At 44.5% G+C, this 21,443-nt stretch overlaps 1 protein-coding gene across 11 annotated transcripts in view; it reads right to left on the reverse strand.

Moving 5' to 3' along the window:
* ATXN7L1 (ataxin 7 like 1) overlaps nucleotides 1-21,443 on the reverse strand; it is an 81,857-nt gene that overhangs the window by 39,879 nt on the left and 20,535 nt on the right. For 7 of the 11 annotated variants that reach the window (XM_083575061.1, XM_083575053.1, XM_083575066.1 and 4 more), the window contains one exon: nucleotides 3,786-3,890. The exons of 2 other annotated variants lie outside the window; for them this stretch is intronic. Coding sequence is in view for 7 of the 9 variants with exons in the window: in XM_083575053.1 (XP_083431179.1) it covers nucleotides 3,786-3,890 (105 nt within the window). In the remaining 2 variants the exon portion in view is untranslated. Of the gene's footprint in view, nucleotides 1-3,785; nucleotides 3,891-12,638; nucleotides 12,660-21,443 lie in introns of those variants that run through there. 2 more of the 11 variants (XM_083575071.1, XM_083575060.1) reach the window with 2 other exon arrangements.

Raw genomic sequence — 21,443 nt, forward strand, 5'->3', positions numbered from 1 at the left:
CGCCCGGTGCGGCCGGCCCCCCCTGCACCCCCCACGCTACGCCACTGCGTACGGCCCAGACTCTAGGGTTGTGCACTCATCTCACTCTATAGGCCGGGAGCCAGCGCTGTCCGCAGATACTTCCGGGTCACGTGGCCAGCGTGACAAGCTGCATCTGGCGAGCCAGCGCAGCACACGGAACGCCGTTTACCTTCCCGCTGGTAAGCGGTCCCTATTTATCTACTTGCACCCGGGGGTGCTTTCAAACTGCTAGGTTGGCAGGCGCTGGGACCGAACGACGGGAGCGCACCCCGCCGCGGGGATTCGAACCGCCGACCGTGCGATCGGCAAGTCCTAGGCGCTGAGGTTTTACCCACAGCGCCACCCGCGTCCCTGCCTCCAACACTGCCTCCAACAATGAAAACAAAGTGCAGCCATTAAGGTTTTCAGCTATGGATAGTCTTAGGTAAAGGTAAAGGGACCCCTGACCATTAGGCCAGTCGTGACCGACTCTGGGGTTGCAGGGCTCATCTCGCTTTATTGGCCGAGGGAGGCGGCGTACAGCTTCCGGGTCATGTGGCCAGCATGACTAAGCCGCTTCTGGCGAACCAGAGCAGCGCCCGGAAACGCCGTTTACCTTCCCGCTGGAGCGGTACCTATTTATCTACTAGCACTTCATGCTTTTGAACTGCTAGGTTGGCAGGAGCAGGGACCGAGCAACGGGAGCTCACCCCGTTGCGGGGATTCGAACCGCCGACCTTCTGATCGGCAAGTCCTAGGCTCTGTGGTTTAACCCACAGCGCCACCCGCGTCCCTTAATAGTCTTATTCTCCATCAAATGGGCCATCCTAGTTGATGGCCATTGCAACAGCTCATGAAAGCGAATTCCATAGTTCAGCTATGCACTGTGCAAAGAAGGGCTTTCTTTCGTCTGTCCTCAATCTTCCAACATGCAGTTTCATTGGATGCCCCTGAGTTCTGGTGTTTTAGGAGAGGGAGAAAAACTTTCTCCAAGCCAAGAATAATTTGAGGCATCTCCATCACGACTCCTCTCCTCACCTTTTCTCTAAACTAAAAAGCCCCCAAATGTTGTGCCAGCCTGGTCCTTGCCTAACCAGCAAGTGTATTTGCGCTACAACAGCTGTTTGGCCCGTGTATCATCTGGTTGCGCTGTTTGTACTGGGGGTTAGTACTTTAACTGCTGGCGGAGTGCATGCAGCTGGGGTGCAGCTGTGATCTAGGGTTCGGCCCCGAAGGGGACAACACGAAAGGGATTTGCTACTTTTGATCACCCCTTTGGGGAGATGCTCTGTCAGTCAGGATATAGAAGTGTAGGCCTGGCACTGTGTGAGACAGGTCTGTGAGTCTCAGCCAGGGTGAGAGTTTGGTGGCGTTCCCCCTGCGTGAGAGGCAAGGGGAGGAGATCAGCTAGCGGATTTAACCTCTACCTCTGAAAGTGTAGGGTGCCTATTACCACTGGGCCTTAGTTTACTGTTCTGTGGTCCATGAATGGTGGCGTCAACAACTTTTCTGTCCGGATTTTCACTTTTTGAAATACGGCAACCCTAGGTAACGCTCCTGAGTGGAGTGGCAGTTGTGCGGCTGCTCCAATTCCAGTGGTGGTGGGTAGGGGAAAGCGTGACTGGAGTTGGGGGGGGGCCTTCATTCTTTGATCCAGCCCTTTCACTACAGCGGAACTCTCTGTGGGATGTGAAACACAGAGCAGTCAAATACAACATTCCTAGAGTGGACATAAAAAGGGGATGTCTGGACCAGCCAGTCGGAACTTCCTGTTTCCTCCTGGGCTGGGGCAGACTTCCTCTGCATGTGACCAGAGGTGGGTGTGGCCTCACCTGTGCAGGTAACAAAATACCTCAGGGGAGGCAGACATCTCTCTCTCTGACTCCATTCCTTGAGGAAGCAACATCTTCTTAGCCTGAGATGCTCTCTTGGCTCCCAGCCAAGAGAGGTCAAAGGAACTATGTCCTTATGGGATAGATTCCAGGTGTATATATTTTGTAACCTAAGTCTGCCTTCTGGGATCCTACTGTGAACAGAATGTGAGTAAACTATTTTAAATACTCTTATACAAGACTGTGTCATGTCTATCTTTTTATGAGGGAATAAAGGGGAATTACCAAGGAAACTTATTTTAGAGGCTTATACAAGTCTGGCAAAGACGTTATCTGCTGTACAAGTTTAAAAAGGGGGGTGTTACTCTGCTAAATTGTAGAACTTGTTAACAAAAGTTGGGAAGGATATAATTTAACAATATATCCTCTCCTGCCTCCCTGAACATTCCCACACTCTCGGTAGCATATCCACTGGGCCCTCTGATCTGATGGTTTTGTTGCTGAATCACAGTTCAGTCCACAACAAACTTGACTGCGGATGAGCAGACTGATTTGCCTTGTATTACTGAGACTTGGGTGACTGAGCTGGGTGGGCTTGACCTTACCCAGCTGTGCCCCGCCCCCTGGGTTTTCGATACTGTACCAGGCTAGACTGGGGGGCGGGTGTCGAGGTGGGGATGTTGCTGTTGTCTACAAGAAGACCATCTCCTCTTGACCTTGGAATGGGCTTGGGTCTGCATCTGGTATTGAGCCAGAGAGACACGTCAGGGATGCTGCTGCTCTACTGACTTCCTTGCAATCCTGACCAGGCTGGTTTAGGTAGTCTCTGTTGGAGGACTCTAAAACAATAATCCTGGATTATTTCAATATCCACACAGAGGCTGCTGTCGGGTCAGGTGAAGAATTCATGGCCTCCATGACAACCATGGGTCTTTCTCAGATGGTCATCAGCCCCACACACCAGGCAAGGCACACTCTTGATGTTATCTTTGCCCCAAATGATACAAGAATGGACTGAAGATAGGGGGACTGCAATGCACTCCCTTGTCAGGGTCCGACCATTACCTGGTTAAGTTTGGACTAACAGTGGCAATTCCTCCCTGTGAGGTTGGAGAGCCCATTTGAGAGGGTGGGATTCTCTCAAAGACTGATGGAACTTGTTGTGTTCCTGAATGCTCTGGTAGGAGTTAGCACAGGGAATAATCCCTGACATTTAAAGGAACAGGGGCACCAAGGGAAGGCTGATTATGGCAAGATGAAATGGGCAGTTAACATGATCATTCCTGAGCCTCCTCCTTGGTGTTTGGGAGCCCAAGCATCCATTCGCTACTCTGAGGATTTCCAAACAATCGGAATGAGGACCAGAGCACAAGTGGTGCAAATCTCACTCTGCAGCAGACCTAACACTGGTCAGTACACATAACTGTGCCAACCACGTGGCAGTATTCCTTTTGGCACCTGTTGAAAGCCTGCACAGATGTTTAGAAAGTTTGTAGGAGTTCAAAATTGTTTTAGTCTATTTTTTTGCAACTTTAATCTTCTGTATGTTGTAAATTTTTGTCTTCTTTTTTTTTTTTTTGCTTTATGTTTTTCGTAAACTGCCCCGAGGTTTATTTTCTACCATCAAGCGGTATATAAATTTAATGAAATAAATAAATAAACCCCAATGAGCAGGAAGGGAAACGCCACTTGGATTTTCTCTCCTAGGCAACAGATTTTTTTGGACTGGCTTTGATGAGCAACAAACACGCACCTGCCATCCCACCCTTAAAAAAAAGTGCTTTCTGTCCGTTTAGGGTTCCAACCTCGGCAAGGTAAGTGAATTTCAAGTGGTTTAACAAGATGAGAAGTTCAGCTTGAAAAAGAGGAAGGAGGAAGTTAACTGCTAATGCACCATTTCTTTTGGGACATGTACAGTGAGCCCGTAATCCAGGAACAAAAGTTTTCACTTACCGCAGTGTGACTGGAAAACCTGTGGCTTGACTACCTGATTGCAGATATTGCACACTACTAGATAGAAATCATCATGAGCTGGATAATGGCCAAATAAGTGCATATCTGTGGGAAAGTTAAAAATATATATATACAAGTATTAGAAGTTGTCCTTTCAAAAAAATTTTTTTTAAGAAAAAGTTAAAATTCCACCATACTGTATTTTAAAAAGACACTCAGGGAAAAAAATATTAGTATCACTACAAAGAAGAGAATCTTAGGAATACAGCTTTTCTAACTCTATATATTTTCCTTTTTAGTATATATTTTTCCTTTTTAGTATACCAGGGTATACTATATATTTTCCTTTTTAGTATACCAGGGATGGGACGTCTGATTACCACAGTGCAAAAAACAACATGCTCAATCACCGTGACTATCAAAGGTAACTGGCGTTCAAGTAAAAGAGGAACCACTGCAATTATCATCACCCCCATCCAAAAAGAAAAAAAGAATCAACTTCTGAAGTTATTTCAAGAGGGAAGCTTACCCAAAGTTATAGTCATATAAAGTTTGGCTCCTGGTGAAATCTTAGAGTCAGGAACTAGTGACAAGGCAAGACAGAAAGGAGAACAGGAGAAATCTCCACTGGTTGTGTTGGTAGTCACGGGAAATGTCAGTGCTGATTACCAGTCGTCAACCGGTATTCCCAAGGATGTGTCCTACACAACGCAGACTGAAATGAACTCCTGGCCAAGGACCCATTGTTTCCACACACTTAAGCTGCTGAGGTGCAGCCTTCACTTTTCTCATTACCGTATTTTTCGCCCTATAGGACACAAAATGAAGGGGAAATGTGTGTGTGTCCTATGGGGCGAATGCAGGCTTTCGCTGAAGCCTGGAGAGCGAGAGGGGTCGGTACGCACCGACCCCTCTCGCTCTCCAGGCTTCAGGAAGCTATCCGCAAGCCTTGCAAGCCTGGCGGGAGGTCCCGCTGGGCGCGCAAGGCTTGGGGCGGCAGCCTGCAGCTCGAAGCACGGGGCGCCCTCCACAGGACTCCCCGTGCTTCGGGCAGATGTCCACAAGCCTTGGGTGCTCGGTCCCGCCGGGCGCGCAAGGCTTGGGGCGGCAGCCTGCAGCTCGAAGCACGGGGCGCCCTCCACAGGACGCCCCGTGCTTCGGGCAGATGTCCGCAAGCCTTGGGCGCTCGGTCCCGCCGGGCACGCAAGGCTTGGGGCGGCAGCCTGCAGCCCGAAGCACAGGGCGCCATCCGGAGGACGCCCCGTGCTTCAGGCAGATGTCCGCAAGCCTTGCGCGCCTGGCGGGAGGTCCCGCTGGGCGCGCAAGGCTTGGGGCGGCAGCCTGTTCTGTGGGCTGGGGTCGGGGGAAGCTCGGGCTTCCCCCGCCCCAGCCCCATGGCTGGGGGGGGAAATAAAGATTTTTTATTCATTTCCCCCCCAAAAAAACGAGGTGCGTCCTATGGGCCAGTGCGCCTTATAAGGCGAAAAATACGGTAATTTTTACAACCTAGGGGTGAGGTATAGAAATGACTGGCATAGAATTTTCCATCAACAACAAACCTGGGAGAATTCTTCAGCTAATTAGGAAACAATCAGCAAAAAAAAGAAAGACTAGTTTAGTCTGCCCTCAGACTTCTACATCCATGGAACAGAAATCAAATATGAGTCATGGTCTTAACACAGAGAGCAGTGATGGTGCATCTGTGCAGTAGTGACTGTGTCATCCCCAAAATCCCACTTAAAATACTGTACTTGTAATCTCACTCCCCAGTCTCTTTTTAAAATATAGTACATGTAGCAATATACCTATAAGGCATTCTCTTTCACTCTTAAAGAAAGAGGATGATTCAGCTTAAAATGCAATGGTCAATAACTGCCAACATGAGGCCTACCAGCACTGCTTTTCGCTAATAAGCATAAAAAGCTCACTGTCTGCAAATACCGTATTTACTCAAGTGTAAAGTGCCATGGAATGGAACGCGCACCTCAATTTTCAGAACCTCGAAACCAAAAAAGTATTTGCTGGCAAATGTAAATGTGCCATCAAATCTAATGCACACCTTAATTTTCGCAACCTAATTTGGCCAAAAAAAGGTGAGCATTAGAGTAAACACACTATTCTGAATTCAAAGGCTTCCTTCCTCTACGGGAGGAAGGCTTTTTCAGACAGAGGAAAGGAACCTTGGGATCCGACCCTTTGCATTTATCAGTCACCTCCAGCGACTTCAATTAGTGACCTAACAGGTTCTCAGATAAGGGGCAATTCTTAACTCTCACATGCTAATAGTCTTGCAGCGAACACCAGACACCGTCTGAAATATCCCTAACATTTTCTAAAAAGCCTGAACTACCAACTCCATCCATTCTTCAATGATTATGAGGTCAGTCATTCCCTGGTGTTCCATCTCTTCTCCTGCCACAATTTCAACTCTTTCTTTCTTTCTTTCTTTCTTTCTTTCTTTCTTAGCTTTAATTTTAAGCAATCAGTATTTTGATTAACCCTTGTTGAAATGAATGGTAAAGTGGAACTACTGAATGGTTAGACTAACTGAGAGTTCATTTATCTCCAGCAACATCTTAAAAAGGGGGGTTATTCTGTGCACGGTGTCAATGAGATGCACACCATCCTGTATCAGGTACACTACTTCTACCACTTCCAAAGTCCTGCTCTTGACTCCTAAAGCAGCCCTCTGCATCTTACCTACGAGAAAACAGAATTTTGTCCATTTCTTCTGACAATTTTGTTACAAATGCCACCAGCTTTTAATTCAAGTTGTCCAACGGAAGCCCACAAAACCCCCAGCACACTAGATTTAACAGTGGAAGAAGTTGCAATGTTAGATGCTAACACATTCAAGGTACAACGCAGAGAAAACGCTGTGTGCCTAAGATTCGCTGAAAATAAAGCGACCGAGCCTAGAGCACATAATTGTGCACTTGAATTCTACAGACCACAACGAAATTTAGACGCCCAACGTCCCCTAGACTGCACCCAATCCAATGAGATGATGCAATTCAACAGCCTTTATAAAGATTCACTAAAGAGGATTACAGGTTTGAAGTTTTAAAAGCACAGAGGGACTGCACCAATGACTGTTACCACAGCTAAACACACACTTAACGAGGTGGTGGAACTTTTTCATAAGAAATCACTTTTCAGACTGAAAGGTATGAAATTTCACCTCAATAATGTGTAATTTGGGGGAAACGGCAAATAACCCGACAGTGTTGAAAATAAAATATGTGGGAGGGCATTGGCAGTGTTACCATCCTATCTGCAGTCAAAATATTTAGAGCTAATACACTTAAAACCACTTCATCTCCCCCCCCCCCCCCCCAGCATTTGTTTCCTTCTTTTTGGTCCTCTGAGAACCATCAAGATGGCTTAGAACAGTGGTGTCCAATTTTTTTCAAAGAGGGCCAGATTTGATGAAGTGAAGGGCCATGAGGACTGACCAAAATTGTTAACCTTTTTTTTTAGGATTGAAGTTTAAGTTGTTGAGATTTTTTTGCGATTGAAGCTATTGTTTTTAGGATTTTACCCCAGGAAATAAACTGCCACAGGGCTCCCCGAAACGGACTTTGGACATGATAGATAGATAGATAATACTTTATTTGGCTATAAGCCCACAAGGTAAAACCAATCAATAAATAAAATAGCGTTTTACATTCAAAATATCAACTAAAATATTTCAACGCATAATCTCCTTCACGTTACATACAATCTCTAGATGTACCATATTGTGGCCTTGAATATAAAGATGGTGGATAGAGTTTACTAGATTTTTAATAGTCATGCAGCATTCCATGCAGTCTTTTATATGAAAGAACTGAATTCAGGAATCTGGCAACCTGTAATGTTCTATAAGAGTCAATGTCCTAGAGTACATAGGCTAGATGTAATTCAGGTGGTTTAGCAACAGTTTCCAAAATGATTGAACTCAGAATCCTTGATCGGGGAACAATATATAAAGGACAATTAAACAAGATATGATAAAGGGATTCTATTGATTTGTTGTCACATGCGCATAAAACAGAGGTTTTACCGTTAGAAAATCTATTGCTCAGCACATTTGAGGGGAACACATTAAATCTGGCTCTAACAAAAGCGAATCTATGCGACGCAACCGATAAGGTAGACAGATATCGAGGTATCTGGGACATAAATGTAATGCCCTGATTTATTGGGGAACATGTACCTCCACCTGTAGTAAGATTTTGTTGCAAATCAACCTCCTCCAATCTTTGTTTGATGACCTTTTTTGCTGTAATTAGATCTAAATTTAGTATATCGGAAGGAGAGATTCCATAAGACAACAGTTTGGAATGGATTTTTGTTGCCCATGGGCTGGTAAATTCATCTCTCCAAAGGCACTGAATAAGATGGTAATTGGGCAATTTATGCCAAAGGGACAGCCAGTAATTAAAGGCATGTCTCCACATCAGGATCTCTAAGGAGGGGGTCTTAAGTTCTAAGCGAATAGCCGAGTTGCTTACACAGGAGGGTAGTTTCAAAAGGCGTCTGAAAAAAAGATTTTGCAATGTCACCAGAGGCATGAGGTTTAGAAAAGCACCCCATAAAGGGACCGCATAGGCCATAGTTGCAACCACTTTTGCACTATAAACTTTTAAGGCAGAAGGAACATGCATAGCCCCCTCTGTAAAGAAAAAGCGTAATAGAGAGTAGATAAGGGACATGCTTTGGACATGCTATTTGGGTCCATGGAGTCTTCAGTGCAAGTGAAGCACAGGTAACAAAGAATAACACTGTTTTACAAATCCATGCCCTAGATAGGGAGACACTGGAGGTTGTAGCTGTTGGTAGACAGTTGTGGCTTCTCTTGCCATCAATCCTGGTTCTTGACAAAAAAAAATCTTTTCCTCTCGACTGAAGGGAAGTTGTGTGAGCTACGTGCAGGTCTCTTCCCAGGGTTGTTGTTTGGGCAATATATTAAATGCCTGCTATTTCCTTCCCTTTCTGTGTTCAAACACAGTACCTATGAGCCGGGTGTCCTTCACGTCCAGCCAACATGTGGGCACAGATGGTGCTGCCATGGGTGCTGGGAACATGGCTGCTGTTGCTCCATTCTGTGCCTTTTGGAGCAGTTTGTTTTCACCCTCCAGTTCTGGGCTGGAAAAACAAAGGATATGGTGGACATCATGCTGACCGTTACAGGGGTGGCATCTTTCTCCCTGTACTGGGGTACAAGGATTGCTCTGCCGATTAAGCTCAAACGCAAATTCATCTTATCTTCTCAAATGATTTTATTACCCCAAGCAAACTAGTTTACAAGTGGGACTCCCCTTCAACTTGGCCTCTCTTCAGCAGCATAATCCCAATTCAGATTCCTAGGGAGAAAAATGGGAATCTAGGCTCCATGCCACTCTTGAAATTTTCAATATCCCTCGCCCAGCACTAAAAGCTCACTAACGGAAGAACAAATTCACTGCCACCATTCAGTTCTGTAATTTGGTTAAAGCAAGCTCATAAAAAGGAGGTAAAAAAGAAATAGTGGGTCTTCAAAGTAACTCTTTATAAAGGTAAGATACTTAATTAGTTTTTCCCTCCTGCTTTGGAGCGCAATCACAGATGGTGTATAAAACTACTGGCAATATATCCTCTCCCCCTGGAAAAAAAAAACCCATAATTGCACAACTATAGCAGATCAAATAAATTCATTTTGTTTCCTGATTTTTTTGTTTGTTTGTTTGTTTGCAAGAGTGCATGTTTTAATGTTCTCTCATAGCTGACTCAGAATAGATGTTTAGATTTCCAAATCATTTATTGGCATTTTAAATGAGGATATTTGAACAACATTACAATAATTGTTTTTGATAAAATGATGATCGTCCCAAATGAAACTAGAAATGATTTGTGGCTTGAAGTTATACATATGTCCTCTGTGTGTTCTCTTACGTAAATATGTAGATATATTTATCTGTACAAACATATACACTTCCAAGGAGAAGATAATTTAAAGACCTAACCTGCCAGTATGGATTTTACACAATAGAGTTGAATCACACTACTCAAATCACAGAAAAAGTATTCAGGACTAACAAGAATTCAAAGACTGGAACCATGCAATCCTATCATTACCCTTTGAATAAGGTCAAGATGTTCCAAGTGAATTATACCAATTTAGCTGTATGACTCTTTCACAGGAATCACACTCTTACGTCCCCACAATGGAACACACGCCTAGAATGGAGCAACAATTTCCAAGTAAATAACTCAGAAATCACTAAAAATGTGGCATGCTGGCCCTGCAAGTTCATTAATCTTAGAAGGGATCCCAATTTCATTTCGTGGGGGTGAATGTAAAGTCGGCAGCATGTGCTTTCAGTGGGCAGAGGAGTGCTCAAACAAACAGGTTTAATGCAGTTTGACACCTGCAAAAAAACGCTGTGGTTATAAGTAGTAACAAGGCAACATTTGGCTTTCGGACAAATACATCCCCTTTGGGTGAAAGCAAACATGGGAAGCACAGACAAATTATTTGCGGAGGAGATAGCACTAAAGCAGATAACAAAAGAAATCCGGCAAGTCATTAAGAGAGTCTCTTGGCAAAGCTTTAAAACTTCTTTAGCAATTGTGCCAAGATTTGTGAACTGTTTTCACATAAACTCTGTGTGTGTGTGTGTGTGTGTGTGTAGGGTGGGGAGAGAGAATCAAGCAAAAGCAGCAAAATTCAGCTGTTTGGAAAAGCCCTGGAATGGGAGATATTCCCAAACAATTCCTCTATGGGTCAGAAAGGAAAACCCAATTTTGCCAATGAACTCTGCAAGGTGCAGCCAATCATGGCTCTCCAACAAGTGCACTTCTGTAATACATGTATTTGCCATATTCACAAGTTTATATAATTTTTAAGTGAGTGCCTAATAAATAACGTAATGTATAAAGGGATCCTAGGATCAAGTAGGGAAATGCTCCCACCACTTCAAAAAGCTGCCTATCTTTGACAAGCTGAGCTTTTTACAGGCTGAGCGTTATATATGCAACACAAAATTATTTATTTTATTTGTTTCATAAAATTTACGCACCACTTGGTTGTTAAAACCCCCCACCTCAAAGCAGTTTACAAAAAGATAAAGCATCAAGAAAAAATCACAACCACTCTTTAAAACAAAGTTAAAATACTAAAACAGATAAAAAATTACCTGAAATGCATCTGATCCATCAATGGGAGAGGGGGAAGGCAGAAGGCAAGGAATCCAACTAGCTTACTGACATCCCCTTAAATTGCCCACAATTATGAGATTATGTGGGACGCGGGTGGCGCTGTGGGTAAAAGCCTCAGCGCCTAGGGCTTGCCGATCGAAAGGTTGGCAGTTCGAATCCCCGCGGCGGGGTGCGCTCCCGTTGCTCGGTCCCAGCGCTCGGTCCCAGCGCCTGCCAACCTAGCAGTTCGAAAGCACCCCCGGGTGCAAGTAGATAAATACAGTGGCGTAGCGTGGGTTGTCAGAACCCGGGGCAAGGCAAGTAATTTGCACCCCTAACCCGTGGATTTGCGCCCCCTAACCCTTACCCCCAGATGTTGCGCCCGGTGCGGCCGGCCCCCCCTGCACCCCCCACGCTACGCCACTGGATAAATAGGGACCGCTTACTGGCGGGAAGGTAAACGGCGTTTCCGAGTGCTGCGCTGGCTCGCCAGATGCAGCTTTGTCACGCTGGCCACGTGACCCGGAAGTGTCTTCGGACAGCGCTGGCCCCCGGCCTCTTAAGTGAGATGGGCGCACAACCCTAGAGTCTGTCAAGACTGGCCCGTATGGGCAGAGGTACCTTTACCTTTACCTTTTATGAGAACAAAAGATGGATTCAGGGGCCTGGTAACCTCATAAAGGTTTCAGGATTTGAGGTGGAAGGGACTGCAAAAGCACCAGCCTGTTTGCACCTGAGAAAGCCCTCGTTCCAAGCACAGTTACTCAGAAGTTAACTACATACTGAAAACCAGTGGGTCTTCGAAGTCAACACACTTCAGTTCACACTGAAAGTTGTGCTGTATCTTATTTAGAAAGACAGTAATATATATGCCATAGAACAGTGCATAAGTACAGCATAATAATAATAATAATAATAATAATAATAATAATAATAATAATTTATTATTTATACCCCGCCCATCTGGCTGGGCCTCCCCAGCCACTCTGGGCGGCTTCCATAAAAACCAAAAATACAGTAAAATATCACACGTTAAAAACTTCCCTGAACAGGGCTGCCTTAAGATGTCTTCTGAATGTCAGGTAGTTGTTTATCGCTTTGACATCTGCTGGAAGGGCGTTCCACAGGGCGGGCGCCACTACCGAGAAGGCCCTCTGCCTGGTTCCCTGTAGCTTTGCTTCTCGCAATGAGGGAAGCATACTAAGTCCCAAAAGACACGACCTACAGCACAATATTTTGTATTTGCGCACTGTTCTCTGGTCCCTTTCCTTTGCAACTATTCATGATGAAGTCCACCACGTAGAAGCCACAAGTGACAACAGATCCACAGGCCCATCACGAGGGGTGAAAACCATTTGTTTATCACTAAATTGCTGAATATCTTGGACCTGTCTGTTCACAGACTGTAAAGCCATGGTGCCGCACATAATTAAAGGGCTAAGCCTCTCATGCAACAGTCAATTTGTTATACTGAGCCCATTTTAAGATAATATTCACAGACAATTGCTTTTTCACCAGAATGCATTCAGAGTGAAGTGTGGCGTGCTTAATGAGGATGGCCAGCCATGATCTCATGAATGTGTGAGAAATACATTGACAGATTAGTTGAAAAGGGCTGAACAGTGATGCTGCATTTGGCAGAGAACTCGGTTATTTTTACTATCTCACATTGTGGTACAGAGTTAAGATTACCTGGCTCAGGAATCTTGCTATCTTCTCACCACTGAAAGGAAACAAGAAGTTCATGTCCTTTACTTAGTATTTTAAAGCAATGATGCACATTTGTGGTTAATGCCATGAGGCACAATCCACCAGACATTTCTCCAGCAGAATCCCAACGGGAAATGAATGGATCACACTGTCTTAATAGACACTCTAATATTCACAACAGCACAATGTAAAATTGCTACAGATCCAAGGATGAACCTGAGAAGGTAGCAATTAAACAGGCCAAATTGGAAAGGTGTGTTACATTTTAAAATCCACAACACAGGCAGACATGCAGCTAAGATTTCCAATTTTACTGCACTACAGTAGCATTCTTAGAAAATACACACTGTATTTTACCAACTTAACAGTTATAGAAATAAGACATTATCAAAAGAAGAAAACAGATTTATTCTCCAATAAAGATATAGTTGTAACAATAAATCCTGTCTTGAATGATAAGACTAACTTAAACCATAACCCTACTACATATTGTGGGCCATAGCTGACCCCAAAAGTATGTGTGTGTGTGTCCCCAAAAAACCCCCTGCCCCCTCCCATGGGAAAACCCCCTTTGCTATTTCACACTTTCTAAACTCTCCTACAATAAAGAGGCTGAAATGGAAACACCTCAGAATAAACCCCACAATCTCTGAAATTTGGTTCTGTTCTTACACTGAGGATTTCACTGAAAGACAAAGCAGACTGTTAGCCTCAAATTAAAGTGAATAGGGGGAAATCAAATACTTTATCTCAACAACATGGGGGGAAGGGGTTTGATGACTCCTACATAGTGGAATATTTCATTTAACAACACAATAGGAATCTATGCTGATGAAAAGTTAAAACAAGGTATGAAAGATTCAGGTTTTTTGTTTACTTTTTCAAAATTCATACTTTCAGAAGCCTTTTAGTTGAAGGCAAACTGAATTGCTAACAATGGGCCCATAATAGACTCCAGAGACCATCTTTCTGCACTTCAAATAATAAAGTTTCATTTAACATTGCACACTGCTTTCATTTGCCTAAATTTTACATTGTTATGACTTAACTCTTTGATTCCAATATCGTATTAGTAAAGAACTCCTTATAAGTATAGGAGGGTTTATAAAAAGCATAAACTCCCTGCAAAAGAAAAGCAGCATTAGCTGAAGAAGGTATTCTCTTTTACCTTATTTGCAATATCATGTGACCAAAGGCAACTTAACAAGGGCTCTGTTCTTAAAGGGGGTGGGGGAACTACCGTATTTTTCCCTCTATAACACGCAGATTTTTTCTCCTAAAAAGGAAGGGGAAATGTCTGTGCATGTTATTGAGCGAATGTGTGGTCCCTGGAGCCAAATGGCAAAAAAAAATCAGGCAAAAATCAAATCGCACGTCTCGGAGAAGGGAAACCTGAAAAGAGGAAGTGGCTGCTTTCCTGCATTCTGCCTCAGGGTCTTACTGCCCACCCTCCTCTGTTTCCTTGCTGTGTTTGCTCAAACGGAACAAAGAGCAGGGAAAGCCCCTCCCCTCCAGGCAAGCAGAGGGGAAAGCTGCTGAAAACATGCAGGAGGGGGAGAGAGAGAGAGAGAGAGAGAGAGAGAGAGAGAGAGAGAGAGAGAGAGAGAGCTGGCTGGCTTGGGTGGGTAGGTGAGGGAAAACTTTTGCCTTCCTTTCCTCCCTCCCGTTATACCCCTCTCCTGCATTCTTAGCCAGCTGCTTCTCTGCACACCCCTCTCGTGCTCCTTGTCCATTCTGTATTTTTCCTTCCTTCCCCACTTAAAATGTGGTTAAAAAGCATGGATCCACATGGATCCTCAGGATCTTTGCATTGGGTCACCCCAAATTCACCATCAGATCACATAGCATGTCCATGGCTACAGCCTGCCCCCCCCAAATCACGCACCCACTGTTGCCTGGGGCTGCAATGGTGCAAAAACGTGGTTACAAAACATGGATCCTCAGGATCTTTGCATTGGGTCACCCCAAATTCACCATCAGAGCACATAGCATGTCCATGGCTACAGCCTGCCCCCCCCAAAATCACACACCCACTGTTGCCTGGGGCTGCAATGGTGCAAAAACGTGGTTACAAAGCATGGATCCACAGGGATTCTCAGGATTTTTGCATTGGGTCACCCCAAATTCACCATCAGATCACATGTCTGTGGCCACAGCATGAAGCACAAAAATGATACATCCACTGTTTCATTCAGAATGTTTTTTCCCTTGTTTTCCTCCTCTAAAAACGATGTGCGTGTTATGGTCAGGTGCGTGTTATCGAGCGAAAAATACGGTATATGTCTGTCTATCGGAACCGGAGGAGGACCTGCACCGGATCCTCTGCCTCAGGCGGCATCTGAACCGAGTCTGGGGCCTGATCCTGAAGAGTCCCAGTCTGCACAGGTTCCCCTGCAACAAACACCAGCTGGGCCAAGCCAGGGGCCTGAGCCTGCCCTGGCTCCAGATGCGGGGATTACCTCATTGCCTTCAGCTGGGTAATCACTTACAGCTGCTCCACTACCAGTTGGGTCAGGGGAGGCTGAGACGGCCTCTGGGTCTAGTAACCCACCGACGTCTCCTGAGCTGCAGAGACTCAGGTCTGAGAGAAGGAGAGACCTGAGTACTCGCAGGAGGAGTGCTCACCTTCGGGCGAGACAGGGAGGTGAGTCGCCGGGGGATCAGGACCGGCCGTTACCCGACAGAGATAAAAGGCTGCTGGACCCCGCCCCAGGTTGCGGGAGCAACATTGCTTCTACCTGCCTGTTACCCTGTGCCTGACCTAGCCTGGTTTCCTGCCTTGGCCCTGTTGGACTGACTCCTCGTGGAATCCTTGGATTCGGGACCAGAACTGGACCGCGTTGCTCAGGTTAACCCCTGGGCCCAGCACAGGTGCCTTCCAAGGCGAAGATCCTATGAATGTGTACTACACAGCCAACAATCGTCTTCTGTAACACTTACAGAGGTGAACCATCTCAGATGCCTTTGCCCCATCCACTGTGAGCCAGCAATGAAATGCATTGTGTGGTGCACAGCTTCTTTTACGCAAATGGCTTGAGGAAGCACATACATGTTCAAGTTGAGAGGAAGGCTTTACCAACATGAACAATGAACTTCGGGGAGGGAACTACAGAGTAAACTGAAATACAGTTGTACCTCGGGTTACAAACACTTCGGGTTACAGACTCTGCTAAACCGGAAGTAGTACCTCGGGTTAAGAACTCTACCTCAGGATGAGAACAGAAATCACGTAGCGGCGGCATGGCGAGGCCCCGTTAGCTAAAGTGGTACCTCAGGTTAAGAACGGTTTCAGGTTAAGAACGGACCTCCAGAACAAATTAAGTTCGTAACCAGAGGTACCACTGTAACGGTTGCTGTCTCTTCCCCTACCCCCAGCTTTAAGAGAGACATTACAGAATACAGTCATACCTCATGTTACGTCCGCTTCATGTTATGTTCTTTCAGGATACGTCCCACAGCGACCCAGAAGTACCGGAAAGGGTTACTTCTGGGTTTCGCCACTCGTGCATGCGCAGATGCGCAAAATTATGTCACGCGCAGAAATGGCGAATCGCAACCTGCGCGTGCGAAGACACACCGCTGCGGGTTGCATTCTGCTCATGTTGCGAACAGGCCTCTGGAACGGATCCCGTTCGCAACCAGAGGTACCACTGTACTAGAAAGATCGAGGGCACAAGGAGAAGGGGACGACAGAGGACGAGATGGTTGGACCGTGTTCTCGAAGCTACCAACATGAGTTTGACCAAACTGCAGGAGGCAGTGGAAGACAGAAGTGCCTGGCGTGCTCTGGTCCATGGGGTCACGAAGAGTCGGACATGACTAAACAACTAAACAACAGAGAAGCACAAACTTTCTCCTATCTGCCCCACAGTCACCAAAAGAACCCTTCTTCAAAACAAAAACGAACAATCCATGATGGATATCCACAGCCTTGCAGACTTTGAAAGAATCCTTGCTCATGCCATTTAATACCATAAGCCGATTGTAGTTACCCTCTTACATCCATATGAACTCTGATACAGGTATCACATGCCAAGGAGACTCACTTCTCTCTGCCAGGGAGTAATGAGAGGGAAGCAATGCCAGGGCAGCGGGGATAACACCTTCAAGTTTTTTAACCCTCTTATTCTCCTTCTCCAGCTCCCTGGAATTTATAGCAAGCAAACCTTGAAGGGGGGCTTTTTGGAAAACTCTCTTTTGTTCAGAGCACACTGAAGCCAGGTGACCACCCTCAAAGTTAACAAGTTTCTCATCCTGTGCATAAACCACTGGTGCACAACAGCAGAAACCTTTCTGCCCAGAAATGGTGCTATTGAAAGAACCATTAGCTGCCTTTGGTGAGCAATTAGAGACAACTGTAACAAACAAACAAAAAACCTTTAATAAAAATTATTTTAAAAAGATTGCTTTAGTAGCCTCAAATAATTAAAAGAGAGCCTTTCTCCTGGGCATGTCCGGCCAATTGGTGCCAAAGAAGGACAGAACTTTCTTTATGTACGCTACAACAGCAGCAAGAATACTCATCGCAAAGTATTGGAAGACGCAAGACCTACCCACTCTGGAAGAATGGCAGATCAAGGTGATAGACTATATGGGACTGGCAGAAATGACTGGCAGAATCCGGGACCAGGGGAGAGAGATAGCGGAAGAAGACTGGAAGAAATTTAAGGACTATCTTAAGAAATATTGTAAAATTATTGAATGTTAGAAGGACGCTGGTTTAGAATTTATGTGGTTTTCAGCTGTAATGGATAAGTAAAAGAAAAAGAAAGGTCAAAATTTGAATGAGAATGAAGGGAAAGGATTTGTTGAATCAAATAAATTAGAAATTGGAATACAGAAAGGGGAGGTATGAGGAAGTCGGGGAAGTAAGTTATAAGAAAACAAGGGATTGAAAGTATACTTGTTCTTATTTTTGTTTGTGTGTATTTTTTTATTTCTTTTTTTTTCTTGTATTGTTCTGTTTTTATATAATTTTTGAAACTTTAATAAAAATCTTTTTAAAAAAACAAATAATTAAAAGAGAGCTGGAAAAGAGGCGGACCTATCAAGGTTTAGCAATTAAGGTGTCAGGACGATTAACTGTCTATTTTTTATTTTTATTTTTTTGGCGCATCACTAAAAAGTCTTAGATTCCCACCAAGACAGTAACCTCGTGTGTGGACTGTAACAACTTCAGGCTGCAATTGGGCTCACATAACTGAATGCTTCCCCATTCCAAAGAAGACAATAAATAAGAATCTCTGCTGTTGGAAAACTAGAACGTCAGGGGAAAACATTCTGCTTAACTTACTGGTTCCTTATGTGTAAACTTTTTTTTTCATACCAACAAATGAGCCTTCACTCACTGTCTAAAGTGGTTCTCATAAGACCCAAATTGCTACACCAGCAAGAACTTGGTCAAAGGATATGTAAGCATTGAAAACATTAGCAAAACGATTTAGTTAGGAGCAAAAAGGACTACATAACTTTATGCTATAATATACTGTGATTTTCTATAATACTCAAAGGTAGTCAGCACCATAACATCATGAGCAAGCAAATTTTCAAAATGGATTAACATCACATGGTGATTGTTGAAGAAAGAGGTTTGGAAGAGATATTTCTTACTCTCTTGTAGCAGTGTTAAACACAACAGCAATTGCTTTGAGCACATATAAATTTGGTTAGATTTTGTATCTGCCCCATCCACAAAAATCCACTTTAAGCAAATATTCCCCGTGAAAATACTTAGGGTAGAATAAATCACAGACACTCGGTAGTAGATAAAGATGGGGGGAAAGGTTCCAAACAACTTAAAAATAAAAGTACAAAGTTTTCTTACAAAAAGGACAATGCAATCTTTGAATGAGCAAATATGCAGGCTGTGAAATCTCCTTTTATTTTATTTTATTTATTTTTTATCTTTTATTGCCATTGCCGACTATATTTCAAGTCGTCATGGCTGGGTATTGGGAAAAGTTTTCAATTAGCAATAATCGTGCCTCGGATTAACCTCATTGGCTACGATACTGCCACTGCGCAAAGCTGTGAAATCTCCTTTTAGAGAGATTCAGTTTACTTGCAGGAAGCCATGCCCACATGGCTTCTTGCATGTTCCAGATAGCAAAAAGAGAAAGAGAAAAGAGAAGTGGGGAGTAGAAGCTGAGGAGAGCCAGCCACTTGCAGCCTGAGCTCAGATTAACCCAGGCATAGGCAAACTTTGCCCTCCAGGTGTTTTGGGACTACAACTCCCATCATCCCTAGCTAACAGGACCAGTGGTCAGAGATGATGGGAATTGTAGTCCCAAAACATCTGGAGGGTCGAGTTTGCCTATGCCTGGATTAACCCTTTCATACACACATGTGTGAATTAATAACTGTATATTGCAACAGTAAAGAAAAGAGATTCCTGCATTTCCACTTCAGTAATTCCTCATGACTGTCCAGAAGTTCCTCTTTTTAAATCATGATTCTGTGTCAGTACAGTGGTGCCTCAGGTTAAGTACGTAATTCGTTCCAGAGGTCCGTACTTAACCTGAAACTGTTCTTAACCTGAAGCACCACTTTAGCTAATGGGGCCTTCCACTGTCGCCGTGCCGCTCCCGTAAGATTCTGTTCTCATCCTGAAGCAAAGTTCTTAACCCGAGGTAATATTTCTGGGTTAGCGGAGTCTGTAACCTGAAGCGTATGTAACCTGAAGCGTATGTAACCCAAGGTACCACTGTATTAGGAATCAGCAGCTTACTCTCAACACCTGGTTTTGTATGCTACTTTTTGTGGTCAAACCCGTGGCTGTTTGAAAAGCAGATGTTCTCTCAGTTATGAATTCTCTGTACAATACAAAGTATGAACACTCTCACCGATCACACATGCAAATCAGAGTACACCACAGCTGACACACACCCCCAGTTCTCAGAGGCTTTTTCACTGATTTCACTGTTATTAGGACTTTTTTTTTAAAAAAAGTTGTGCTGCTCATCTATGATGCAATTCACGATTTAACATAATTTCTGAGGAGTTTTGTTTTTATACACCAGTTGTGGAAAAGACGAAGCTGCCAAGCCAGGTCATTGGTCTGTATAGCTCAGCACTGTCTACCCCAGCCTCTCTCAACCTCGGGTGCCCAGATGTTGTTGGAATACAACTCTCACCATGGTGGAAATTGTAGTCCAACAACATCTGGACCACAGATGCTGAGAAAGGTTGGTCTACAATGAATGGCGGTGTGATGGCAGTAACTCTCTCTCTCTCTCTCATGACAGAAAGGTAGCCGTGTTGGTCTGCCATAGTCAAAACAAAAAAAAAAAATTTTTTTCTTTCCAGTAGCACCTTAAAGACCAACTAAGTTAGTTCTTGGTATGAGCTTTCGTGTGCATGCACACTTCGTCAGATACACTGAAATAGAAGTTGCCAGATCCTTCTATATAGTGAGAAGGTGGGGAGGGGTATTACTCAAAAGGGTGGTGGGAATGGGTGGTTGGCAGATAGCTGAGATGAGCCTGTTGACGGCTCTTAACGACTGCAATAGGTCTTACAGGAAAAAGCAAGGGGTGAGAAGGTGAAAAATGGCTTTGTCATGTATAATGAGATAAGAATCCAATGTCTTTGTTCAGACCAGGTCTCTCCATGGTTTTAAGTTTGGTAATGAGTTGCAATTCAGCAGCTTCTCTTTCCAGTCTATTTCTGAAATTCCTTTGTAGTAATACAGCTACTTTGAGATCTTGTATAGAATGTCCTGGGAGATTGAAGTGTTCTCCTACTGGTTTCTCTGTCTTGTGATTCTTGATGTCCGATTTATGTCCGTTTATTCTTTGGCGTAAGGTTTGGCCTGTTTGTCCAATATAGAGAGCTGAGGGACACTGTTGGCATTTGATGGCATATACAATGTTAGACGATGAGCAATTAAATAGTCCCGAGATGGTATGTGTGATGTTGTTGGGGCCAGTAATGGTGTTGTCCGGGTGTATGTGGCAGCAAAGTTGGCATCTGGGTTTATTGCAGGCTCTGGTGCCAGTGTCCGTGTTACGTCTGGTTGTAGTATTATTGTGGGTTAGGAGTTGTTTAAGATTGGGTGGCTGTCTGTAGGCAATGAAAGGTCTTCCTCCCAGAGCTTGAGAAAGAGAACTGTCATTGTCCAGGAGAGGTTGTAGATCTCTGATGATGCGTTGTACTGTTTTGACTTGGGAGCTGTATGTGATGACTAGAGGTGTTCTGTTATTTTCTTTTTTGGGTCTGTCTTGCAGCAAGTTCTCTCTGGGTATCTGTCTGGCTCTGTTGATCTGTTGTCTAACTTCATCTGCTGGGTATTTTAGTTCTAAAAAGGTTTGCTGTAGATCTCTTAGGTGAGAGTCTCTGTCTGTAGAATTGGAACAGATACGGCTGTAACGTAGTGCCTGGCTATATACAATGGACTGTTTGGTATGTTTGGGATGGTAGCTAGAGGCATGTAGATATGTTTGTCGGTCAGTTGGTTAACTCTCATGAGTTAGCATGCCCAGGTAAGGAAAGAGATATTTATGTATTTTTTTGCACAATCTCCAGGACCACCTTAAGCCATCCAAGCCTTGCCCTGGACCCCTTCTGTGCAAACACCTTTGCCTGTGGACGACACCTTCCCAAAGCATGCCTGATTTTGACAAGGCAGCGTAAGGGCTCTTGGGATGCTGGCGCAGCCCTAGCACTGCGTTCCCAGAGACTCTGGAATTCCTGACAAACAGGAACTCCAGCACCTGAAGAGGCGGGTGCCTGGTCACTTCCACTTCCAGGCTACAGCTTTTTGCACTCCCAAACCTCCGGATATTTTGG

The sequence above is a fragment of the Podarcis filfolensis genome, assembly GCF_964270895.1.
Source record: "Podarcis filfolensis genome assembly, chromosome: 10".
Lineage (NCBI taxonomy): Eukaryota > Metazoa > Chordata > Lepidosauria > Squamata > Lacertidae > Podarcis > Podarcis filfolensis.